This window comes from Urocampus carinirostris, chromosome 15 (genome assembly GCF_059441175.1).
Source record: "Urocampus carinirostris isolate Australia breed hairy pipefish chromosome 15, RoL_Ucar_1.0, whole genome shotgun sequence".
Classification (NCBI taxonomy): domain Eukaryota; kingdom Metazoa; phylum Chordata; class Actinopteri; order Syngnathiformes; family Syngnathidae; genus Urocampus; species Urocampus carinirostris.
The window spans coordinates 24,395,899-24,408,549 of NC_142363.1; the positions used below are offsets into that span (position 1 = coordinate 24,395,899).

Below are 12,651 nucleotides of genomic sequence, written 5' to 3' on the forward strand. Positions count from 1 at the left end.
GAACGTATCTTTGGGGCATGAAAGACAATTCTCGTTTTCTGCCAAGCAAAAAACAACTTTAGTTTTTGTGCAGCCAAAGACTGTGCCAATTTTCAGCATAATGAAAGAAAATGCTTTGTTTTATGTTAAAGGAGACGACGCAGGTCCTCAGTGCAGACAAAGACAATGGCAGTTTTTGGTGTAGAAAAAAAGCTAATATCTATCACAGAGGATGACTTCTTTTTTTGGGTGTGGAGTAGCAAAAAGGTGCTAGCTTTTGGTGCAGACAAGGGTGATGCCGATTTTCAGTATAACAAAAGCGAACACTATTTTATGTTGAAGAAGACAACATGAGTTTTCAGTGCAGACAAAGACGCCACTAATTTTCGGTATAAGAAATATGCTAATAATTTATCACAGAAGGTTAAGTATTTTTGTGTGTACTGTAGTGAAATAGATGTTAGCTTTACACTCACTTGAAGCACAACATAGCACAAACAAGCCGCTCAAAAGTAAACTCATAGAAAAAACGCACGACTAACAGTCCGGAAAATACTCTCAGGACATACTAAACGTATGCTACATTAAATGACCACTAAGTATTTTAATTTTTTTTCTTGTTATCCCGCCAACAAATGATAACAAACTGCACACAGATTAATTACTTGCTCGTAAATTCCTCCATTGAAATTCCGCCCAAATGAGCCGTGCGTCAACATGGCCTACATAACTCAGCTCTTTGCTGCTCGTGCGTGAGTGAGATGGATTCTTCCTGTAAACAGAGCGACTATTCTTACACTGACACACAGACCTACAAACTGTGAGAATCAAATCCAAGGAGGGGGAGTATGGAAGGGGGATTGAAAAAAAAGCATTGTGTGCTTCGGAGCCAAATCTCCAACAAGGATGACGTACTTTCCCCTTGTGCAAACTCGTAATTTTGAGCATCTCAGAGCTTACTGATGTTTACTAGCGCAGTAGAAGAATAAATGAGAGCATGAAGCTTTTTATTGCAGCAAAACGTTTCTATTCCGATTTTTCCTTTAACTTAGCATTCCTCAACTTTACAAGTTCGAATCAATATACTTTTTTAGAATCAAATTCAAGATACATGAATATTCACCCCCTATAACAACAACTGAAGGCACTCCTTCCACGCACTCCTTTTTATTTTCTGGCAACTCTTAAGTGCAGCTTTACACGCCAGATTTGGACGGTGACGCCCACGCGGTTCGGCTGTAAACGTTGCGTGGAAACCTTGTGGGGAAACCTTCGCGCAGACTGGAAAAGCACGAGTTAAAAACCAGATTGTCTCGCTCAACCACCGCAAAGTACACCCCCCTTCCGTTTTCTCGATCTCATGGGAAGAGGGGGTACAGAGTTTGCAGTTTACTCTTCCTCAGGACTATTTTGAGAAGATGAGGGGATGGGGGTAAAACAAAAAAGGGAATCTGAAAGCTACATGAAAGAAAGGGGAAAGTTGCAGTCTGAAAAAATGATATGCAGTATCTGAAAAAGAATTCACTCGTAACTTGTGAGTTGTAACTGTAAATTTAGTGCTAAGCCAGATTGTGGTATTTTCCTTTCTTTTCCAACATTGGTTTTCAATGCATTGCTTATATTTTTTTGTGTTGTATTTGGGTTTTTATTTTATTTTTTATTTTTGAGGGTCGTGTTTAAAACAAATCACAGATTGATGAGTTTTTTAGATGATAATAGAAAAAAATAACATTCAAATGAGATTACTGCGTAATAACAGGTGTAAATCAAGTGTTTTTGAGGCCCTTTTCAATAAAATAAACAGGAAAAAAATATTAAAATTGTGTTTCCTAATACATCAACATTTTTCATTGTTATTGGGGGAATAAATAAAAAGAATAACAGATAGACGAGTACAAATTTTTATCCAGTTATCAGTACTCGCGATAGTGGCCATTACAGAAGTCGAATGCCCCCTAGTGGTCATGTTATGTAAACATTGCCAATAGAAAAAATGGAAATAAAAGGAAATAGAGTGCAGTCACTGATTTAATGCTATCTTGACCAAAAATAGGTTGGGATTTTTCAGTATTTCCTTAATATCTGTATTGATAACTACCTAAGTGTATTGATTGGAGAAAAAAAAACGGTTATTGAAAAATTCTGCAAAATATTGCAGGAAAAGAAAGAAAATGTTGAAGACATACTGCTTACCTGTCAACTTATATGTTTTCCCTGTATTTTATACGTTTTTTGATCATTTCAAATTTTGTACGCCGTATAAAAATTTATTGTATGGGTCTTGCCTATTTTGGCTCTAATCCGAATGTCTCAGTTACCGGTAGGAGATGACATCGTCCTCATAGTTTGCTAATATTGACGCGGTACAGTAACAAATGTTATCCTACATCAAGCATTAGTTTGGTAAATAAAATCAACTTCTTTACACAATTAATCTTTGTTTTTATTCGACGGTCTGTTTTGTTGCAAGTAAATGTGTTTATTATTGCTTAAGGGGAATTAAAATCATTAATAAGGGCAGAAATTAGCTGGGGTTGGCATTGTTATTTTTACGCAATTTAAACCATAGTTTCCCGATTAGTTCATCCGTTTCGCATTTTTTGTTTTGATACGTATGATTGAGTTTTTCAAAATTGCCCAGGACTGCCCATTTTTCAACCACCATTGCTCTTTCTTTGTCTGACCCAAAAGCCTCAAACGCATTTGTGTCAGCTCAAACAAGAGTGCTCCAGAAGATATGGTCTGTCTGGCAGAAGCAGACATTCCCATTCTTGACCCCTGCTATGCTTTTCGCCCACGACGGGTCAACGGCAGAATGCCTCAACCCAAAGTGTGTCGGACATCTTTTTTCTAAACATAAAGTCAGCTTTGAATTCAAGCAACAACCTCCCTTCGGCGACGTCCCCATCCCGTCACAAAAAGCTTAATTACCCAATTAGGGCATTGCCAAGGCGAGGAATAGCGGCTCGATCTTATGTCGTGTTTTTGTTTTGTATACCTCCTCCTGCGAGGCGCAGCGGGGGTCGTCGGGCTGCACCGACCAGTAACAGTAGTCGAAACGGAACTCCTGGAGCTTCTCCCTAGAATCCGTGGCGTGGTCGGCGCGTGGATCCAGCTGTAGGGCACAAGTCGAAAAATGTCCATAATAAAAATAGTGGGAGTTCTGTTTGTTGTGGAAAATTTGGAGCAAGCGGTTTTCAAGTTGTTAGCGCTTCATGGAGCATTATCTGCTTCAGTGTGCACTCCACGCATGCATAAATCTGCTTACTGTCAAGGGAAAAACAATAACGAGGACTGAATAAAACAGCACGGAAAATCATCTAGCTCCTATTTGAACCTGAATGGGTCTTGAGAGGTAGCATTTCAAGTTCAATTGGCCAAGACAGATTTTAAAGAAACCTACCTAAAATATGTTACATCGCATCAGTGTAGTTTGTTTTATTGTAAATCTAATAATCATTTTTGTAATATAGAACAGTTACGTAATTCTTGCAAACATTTTCAAAATAGCTTAATGAGATTCATAGCTTCTTGATAAGCCGCATACTGTTATAGGATCACCAATACATTTAACCATGATTGCTTTGGGAGCGAAAACAATAGTGACAGTTAATAACAGATCAGGACAACCTGACCTATAATTGCTAAATACTTACTGCTGAGAACCAAACATTCATTTAAATCCTCATCCAAATGAATAATGTAAAACAGAGATCATCACCCTGTTTGAAGCTCGGGGCAACTTTTTGATTAGCATGAAGGACTACCAATGTGATATGCATTTCTAAAATAACAAATTATGTTATGATTATTTTGTTATTACCGGTATGCTATTATTATTTTATTACCAGGTTGCAATTTTTAGAAGTAACTTAGTCACCACTACACTACAACATCAGTATTTTACAAAGGCACTGAGTGATTTACATGTTTAAAAATGAAGTTGATTTTTTTTTTTAATTGGAACAATTGATTATCTACTGTATATAAATACACATATTGTGTCAAGGATTTATCATGCCAGTTAGAAATAAAAATCACAATGACCCAACACTGGTGATGAGCTATTTTCGGAACAGAACCGTGGGCTACTCAGGTGTTCAGTGAGGGCTACGTGGTGCCTTCAGTCACCACCTCAATGAGCCCTTGTCTAAAGGATTAATCGATTACAAAATAGTAATGCACTTTTGATCAAATAACACTTGCAACTTTAAATGTGTGTTGTGTCTTTTAAATTATAATTATTGCTATGATTATAATCATTATTATTACTATCATTTTACAAATTATATCCCAATCTACAAACATGCTTTTCTGAGGTCTTGATTCATCCATCCATCCATTATCTGCACCGCTTATCCTCAGTAGGCCCGCAGAGGTACTGGAGCCCATCCCAGCTGTTTTGGGACAGTGGGGACCATGAACTGGTTGCCAGCCAGTCGCAGGGCACACAGGGACAGACCACTCACTCGCTCATTCACACCTAGGGACAATTAGGACTGGCTAATTACCCTGACATGCATGTTTTTGGAAAGTGGGAGGAAACCGTAATGCCCGGAGGAAACAGACGCAGAGAACATGCAATCTCCGCACAGAAAGGCTGGTAGCTGGATTTAATTCCATGACCTCAGAACTGTGCTGCAGACGCGCTAACCACTCATCTGCCGTGCTGCCAAAAAGTGCTTCGACTTAAGAAAATGATATTTTTTAGGGCGGATTAATAAACAAAAACTTTATTAGATTTATTGAATGAATTTTGTTTTACATTTGTAGGAAACCCTGGACTTTGTGAGCCAGAGGCTTGATTTTTTTTCACAGCTGACTTGATGAACTGCATTTTTATCAGACAACCGACAGCTCCCCAACATGCTGCAGCTGTGTTGAATGAGAGTGACATGGAAAATGAGCAAAACTGCATGGAGCTATTCCCTTACACCAAATATGATGCGTTGATAGTGCTAGTGATTTTTGCCAATGTTCACTTTCCAACAAACACAGTTCCCGTGAGGCCCGGCAGAATCGTCCAAGGAGGAGGAGTTACAAGAGGAGGCCTGATGTGGTTTATCTCATCCCCGTCGCATTTGTAACACATCTCCTCCTCCCCTAACCGCAAGACTTTTCCTCAAATGTAAACAAAGGCCTGGGCATATGAATGTAAAATGCAAGGACCAATGGGACGTCTCGGTGCGAGCCACATGATGCGGTTGGTGTCGCATTACGAGACGACATAATTATTCCCGCATGCTAAGATTCGTTGAAAACAAGCAAATGGCTAAAAATATGACTCAAATCTTAAGGTAATGAGGCTTCTTATCTTATGTTTGGAGGATTACAAATCCTGAGAAATGCTGTGAAATGCCCTTCTAATTAATTACAATTAACTTGACCAACCTTGGCATTTTGGATCCTCACAAACTTGTCCTCCACTTGAACAGCCAGCTTACCCCCATCCGATTTTTCCCTGTGCCAAGAAAAAAAGAAGTCGAGCAAAATAATACTTCACAAGTTTTCAAGCACTAAAGGAAAATTTTCAGTGATTCGTTGAAGTCTGGTTTATGATTTGAGCTCTGTGTTATGACAGCTCATCCGATGAGATTTAAATGCAAACGATAGCCTAACATTCTGCAGGGCCGGCATGAAAGCTGGACTTTATCTAGACAAGCATGGGTGTGTTTGGATGATCAGAAACAGTGAAAAAGTGAGTGTGGGAAACACAACACATAATTAGGTCATCTTCCACAATGTGCATCTGATGCAACTAGAATGCAAGGAAATATGACCAATTCGGGTTATATATGCGCAGTATTCATGCTTTCATCTCTGGATTTTGCAATTGATATTTTGTAAAATAATATATTGTAGTCGATCGAGAGGTTTTTGTACAGGGCTGGACAATAAATGTAAATGATTGAAGATGCAAAATAACTTTTTTTCCCTGCCAATACACGTTTGAATCCTGCTTCACGAGTCTAATACCGATAAATATGTATTTTTCAACACACGTGCAAAATCCAATTATTTCTTTGCTTTTGTGTACAATTACATTAACATTAAACAGCTTCAAAATACAAGTCTCCAAAAAGTAGCGTTGGGGAGAATCTAGTTTTACAGTAATCCCTCGCTATAACGCGATTTACTTTTCACAGTTTCACAACGTTTTTGCATCCTGCCTTGTGTTATGCATGTCAAGACCAGAACGGAGACAGGACCCACTTGCGTTGCGTTTCTCACAAGTTTAATTGGAAAAAAGAGAAAAGGTTGCGGCCATGATCCGGTGGTTGCTGGACGCGGGAAGCAGGTCGCTCTGAACACGGAAGTGAATCTTCCGTGGCGAAAGATGGCGGTGTCGGGAACGGAAAAACGGGTCGGAAGCCGGGACAGGAGAGCAAATACGTGGTTGGGGTCGGAAGCGAGTCGTAAGCCAGGAAAGGAGAGTAGACATGGTCGGGGGCAAAAAAGGTCGAAAGCCGAGACGGGAGAGTAGACGTTGTTAGGATCAAACACGGGTCGAAGCCGGGGGACAGACAGGAGCAAAAAACAGGTGGGAGTCAGGGTTAACTGAGGTTCGCAGGCGACTGACAAAAGGGGACAGATAGGAGTGGGTTTAAAGTGGTAAGCGCGTGTGCGGCACAGTTCTGAGGTCATGAGATCGAACCTCCTGTGTGGAGTTTGCATGTACTTGCGTGGGAGCCCACCGGGCACCCCGGTTTCCTCCCACATTCCAAAAACATGCATGTCAGGTTAATTGGTCGGTCCAAATTGTCCCTAGGTATGGTACAGCGAATGAGTTGTCTGTCCCTGTGTGCTCTGCGACTGGCAGGCAACTAGTTCAGGGTGTCTCCTGCCCACTGCCCGAAGGTAGCTGGGATGGGCTCCCCTGTGACCCTACTGAGGATAAGCGGTGCAAATAATGGATGGATATGTTATTCCTCAACACGGGTGGGGATATTTAAGGACGATAGGATTTGGATTTTAAATAAACAACTTATTTTTTTAAATGTAAAACAATAAACATCAATTAACATGTTATACTAGTAATAAATACATTGTTATTAGATTCTTGGGAGGGATGAAAGGAGTATAAAAATCTTATCATGATAACATTTTTTTGAATTTTTTAAAAAATAATTCTTTTGTTTTGAGGGGAAAAACATGCCCTAAAACATGGACAATAGTTATATATGTAAATAAATATTGTACTTTATAATGCCCCTTTTCGAGACCAGGTGGAAACATTTGTTGGCTTGGAGAGGGATGGGCTTTACCAGACTGTACTTACCCAAGACACACCCCAGGAAATTATGTGGTTAAGGGGTCCACCCACCGACCCACCCCATAATAGCAAAAGTAGCAATTTTGAACATTACATTTAGGGATTTCCGATACCACTTGATTACAGACAGATCCATCCATCCATTAGCTGCACCACTTATCCTTGGTGAGTCGCGGGGGTGCTGGAGCCCATCCCAGCTATCTTCGGGCAGTGGGCAGGAGACACCCTGAACTAGTTGCCAGCCAATCGCAGGGCACACAGGGACAGACACCTCGCTCGCTCATCCACACCTAGAGACAATTTGGACCAGCCAATTCACCTGAAATGCATGTTTTTGGAATGTGGGAGGAAACCGGAGTGCCCGGAGGAAACCAACGCAAGCACGGGGAGAACATACAAACTCCGCACAGAAGGTCCGGTAGCTGAATTTGAACCCATGACCTCAGAACTGTACCGCACACGCGCTAACCACTGCGCCGCCGTGCTGCCCATTACAGACAGATATGTTATGAATATTGCATTTACTAAAAGGCAATTTACCATTCCTTTAATTTCCTAATTGTTAAATGGTCACTAAAAGGCAGCTAGCTAAGAGTGGTGTCTGCTACCATCGATATTAATGATACCTTAAAAGAGGTTGATATCCACTAAGATATCCGGTATCAGTACTCCCGAACTCTATTATTGTGGCGAATTATTTTCGAGAAAAAAATTAACAAGTTGATTGCGTCTTTAAGAGCCAGTGTGTAATACTTTACCACTAGATGTCATGGTAGAATAGTACAGATCTGAAGCATGCACGTTTAAAAAGACACTATGGAAGCCAGAAGGATACCACTGATTTAGCGGCTAGCCATGGCCTGCAGTCTATTAACTAACATGAGTGGCTAGAGAAGAAAACCGTGGGGAAAAAGTCAAAGCTGCAGGGCTCGGCAATCAGGCTCATCTGTGAAAGGTAAGTCGCTGTAGCACCACAGGGACAAGCTACCTTTGGAAAATGGTAATCCGGGTTTCCGTAATAATGAGGAAGGCCGCTCAAATATGTCAGCTTCTTCAAAGGGTGTCTCAGGCTGCGTGATGTAGATACATGATTCCAGGGTTGGGTAGGGTTACTTTTACTGGATTACTTTCAATTACTTTTGGATTACTCCAATACCAAATATGCTAATAAAAGACAAAAGAAACTACCGTAAATATGAATACAATTACTAAATTTTGTTCAGGCTTGGGGAGTAACAGAATACGTGGAACGGCAAAAATGATGTTGGCAAGCTGTTTGGATTTATTTTCATTTTGTTTCTGTCGCATTTTATGTTAGTTTTGCCGGAGATCAAAGAAATCAAAGCCAGGAGAGAAAGCTTACCACGTGTTGTGAGTCATAATTGTATTCATATTTAGTTTCTTTTGTCTTTTATTAGCATATTTGGTATTGGAGTATTCCAAAAGTAATTGAAAGTAATCCAGTTAAAGTAACCCTACCCAACCCTGCATATTTCAACACATACAATACAAGTCTTTATAAAAACTTAATGAGATAGTTCATTTGTTTTTGATTATTATTTTAATCATTATTGTTTTACTCGCGGCCCTCAGGATGATAGTTTAAGGCCCTGCCCTTAATATGAAAGTTAGAGAGACACGGTGTATCATTTGACCATTAGTTGTCATTTACTCTGTCGGGTAATAGAAAATGAGTGCTATAATATCACAATTAAGAATACAAACTGTGGGGACTCACAGGGACCATAAAGCACAATTTTCTTCTACTCTTTTTTCCCAGCCTCTTACCAGTTTTTTTTGTTTTTCGGGTACCCTTAACAGCAAAATGTCAGAAAATAATTTCAACTCCCTCTAGGTGAGGCTCGTGTTACGTAAAATAGACATTTCTCGACCTACTAGTATTGAAAAAATGTGCATTTATGAGATAATTTATGTATTTTTGCTTATTATTTAAATCAATATTGTTTTTTTTTTAATGAATGATGTTTTTTTTCACCATTAGGAGGAACCGTCCTTTAAAGTGCAGACCTGGCGGATTATGGATTAATTTACTGTTTGATTGATTTTTATTTTAAATGTATGGTTTTATTGATGAAAAAAAATAATATATATATATATATATATATATATATATATATATATATACATATTACAATTAGAGAACAGTGGAATGTTATTCTTTTGGAGCATTTTGTAGAGAACTGGTTTTGGCCTAACCTTACCAGACCCTAGCTTCAATGGCCCCCAAGTAACTAGAGTTTAATTAAGACCCCTGATCTAAATAATTGAAATATTTGTAAAGAAAAAAATCTAAAAGACCTCCTAAAAAATAATGCAAGCATATTTTTAATGGTTTATTCCTTGAAATGTATGTTTGTCAGCATGTTAGTGTACTGCAGCGGTTCTCATACAGCAATACTGGTAATAGTAATTAAGATTACAAACCTGGTTTCTTCATTTTCCTCATTTTGAGGTTTTTGAGTTTTTCCTTGCTCACATGTAGGTTTTAGATCAGGGGATTGTGTAATACAGTAATCCCTCGTTTATTGCGGTTAATGGGGACCAAAACCACCCGCAAAAAATGAAAATCCGCAAAGTAGCGACGTCCCTTCAAAACTGCTTAAAAAAAAAAAAACACTGTCCACCTTCAAATCCGGAGTCAAAACCCATCTCTTCAGACTTGCCTTTTCATGCTCATCTGCCTCACATACCGCCCCCATTTAAATCTACTGCTTGGTGCTTGAAAAAAAATATATATAAATAGTAATAATAATAATTATTATTCTATTTTATTATCATTTTTTTTAGACCTGCGAAGCTCTGAACCCGCGAACGTAGAACCACAAAGTAGCAACGCCCCTTCAAAAATGCTTAAAAAATAAATTTGTTTTTTTTCATTATTTTATTTTATTATTATTTTTTAGACCAGCGAAGCTCTGAACCCGCGATCGTCGAACCGCGAAGTAGCGAGGTCCCACTGTAATTGTATGTGGTTTGCAATATTCTATGAGACTCCTTGTGATTAAGCAAATAAACATGACTTGACTATACCACTAAGAGTCGCTATTTCATACACACTAGGCTTTTAAAATGAAAATATTGAACATATTTTTAGTTAAAAACGAAAGGAAGCGATTAGTTGGCACGAAATACACTTAATCATTAGGTTACCACTTCACAAAACATAGAAGAGATCGGGCAAAACTCAAGTTTGGCAACAAAATAAGTTCAAATTTTAAACAAATAACGAAGTAAAACGTGGAACAATCATCCCAAGTGTGAGAACTTTACCTGGGGTTAAGCGGTCGGACTCGAACCGCCACTTTGACGTTGGCCATGCTGACAGCAATGTGTCAACTCTTGGCGTGAAAATCTCACAAAGGCACCTGGCACCGGACTCCAAATTATATCTCCGTGGTACGACTCCGGACATGTTTTTTCACCCTAAAAACGATGCAAGAGAGCCTAGATATCCTGCCTGTTTTTACGCCATCTCCGCCGGCGGACAGACGGGACTACAGACCGCCACGCTCAAACAGAAAACCCCGAACCGCCTTACTTCCTGCTGGGATACGAAAGTCACGAGTGGGCGGAGCCGTGACCCTTGCCAAAAATCAACAATGTAGAAAGTGTTAACTATGGAAAGCAATATTGTAAACAAAGACGTGTTCACTAACAGATAATAAACATTAAATTCAAAATATACCAAGTACGTTATATTCTTAAAGATATTCATAATATGTAAAACATTTAATTAACGTAATTTACCAGGAATATAATTAGTGCCGATTTTGAAGGTAATGCTTCTCTCTCGTAGCCATTTAACAACCCGGACTAGCCGCCAATTTTGTACTTTTGTATTTTCCAGACAAAAACATCATTTTTTAAATACTTTAGGTATATTTAAAGGTGTTGTGCATCGTTTGTAGTGTCCTTAAAAAAAATGAAAATTAAATATTTTCTCAAATGAGTATGTGCTACGTTACCTAACTGAGTTCAAATAGTGCTTATACCTTTTTTCAGGGTTGGGTAGGGTTACTTTAACTTGATTACTCAATTACTTTTGGATTACTCCAATACCAAATATGCTAATAAAACACAAAAGAAACTAAATATGAATAAAATGATGACTCACAACACGTGGTAAGCTTTCTCTCCTGGCTTTGATCTCCGGCAAAACTAACATAAAATGCGACAGAAACAAAATGAAAATAAATCCAAACAGCTTGCCAGCATCATTTTTGCCGTTCCATGTATTCCGTTACTCCCCAAGCCTGCACAAAATTTAGTAATTGTATTCATATTTAGTTTCTTTTGTCTTTTATTAGCATATTTGGTATTGGAGTAATCCAAAAGTAATTGAAAGTAATCAAATTAAAGTAACCATACCCAACCCTGCTTATTTTCCACCTCAACCATTTGCTTTTATATGACTTTTTGCAAAGCTGTTCGGGGCAGAACACATTAGGTAGGAGGAATGGAGTTTGGAGAGGGCTGAAAGAGTGAAGTCATGCTTGTCCCTAAAGGTCATCCTTTTCTGTTTGTTAGTGGTCTGCAAGTAGAGTCGAAACGCCAACGCTGATGACACTGCTATCGTGGGATGTATAAGAAGTGGGCAGGAGCAAGAGTACAGGAAATTGATCCAGGACTTTGTCCAATGGAGCGACACTAACCACCTGCACCTGAACACCACCAAAACCAGGGAGATGGTGGTGGACTTCAGGAGAACTAGAACTCACCCGGTTCCTGTAACCATCAAAGGAGAATGTGTAGAGTCTGTCTAGACCTACAAATACCTGGGTGTGCAGCTGGACAATAAACTGGACTGGACTTCCAACACATAAGCTCTCTGCAGGAAAGGACAAATCCGACTGTACTTCCTTGGAAGGCTGGCATCCTTCAACATCTGTAAAAAGCTCCTGCAAATGTTCTATGAGACTGTTGTGGCAAGCGCCCTGTTCTAGGCGGCAGTGTGTTGGGGAGGCAGCGGCAAGAAGGATGCCTCTCGTCTTAATAAACTGGTGAGGAAGGCGGGCTCTGTTGTTGGCACAGAACTGTACAGCCTGACAACAGTAGCTGAGAGACGGGCACTGAACAAGCTGCGGTCAATCATGGACAATTCATTACATCCACTACACAGCATCATCTCCAAACAGAAGAGCAGCTTCAGCGACAGACTGTCACAGTCTTGTTCCACAGACAGAGATAATTTCTTCCTCATGCTATGAGGCTCTTTAACTCCACCCGCGAGAGTAAAAACGCATCTAGAATGAGCTGATTAAAGCTGTATATCTATGTTTGGTTATTGTACATTTAATATTACTGTATAGTATTTTGAGTAGCAATTCGTTGTCTGGAAGGCGCTATATAAAGAAATTGAGATTTGATTAGAAAAAAAT

General features: G+C 39.4%; 1 protein-coding gene across 1 annotated transcript in view; it reads right to left on the reverse strand.

The window, feature by feature from the left end:
- The window catches only part of stard9 (StAR-related lipid transfer (START) domain containing 9), a 38,284-nt gene extending 27,512 nt beyond the window's left edge, over positions 1 to 10,772 (reverse strand). The window contains exons 1-3 of the mRNA XM_088354980.1: positions 10,544 to 10,772; positions 5,371 to 5,440; positions 2,978 to 3,094 (exon numbers count right to left, since the gene is read on the reverse strand). Coding sequence (XP_088211106.1) covers positions 2,978 to 3,094; positions 5,371 to 5,440; positions 10,544 to 10,590 — 234 coding nt within the window. The 5' untranslated portion in view covers positions 10,591 to 10,772. The remainder of the gene's footprint in view (positions 1 to 2,977; positions 3,095 to 5,370; positions 5,441 to 10,543) is intronic.
- Between the last annotated feature and the right edge of the window lie 1,879 nt (positions 10,773 to 12,651).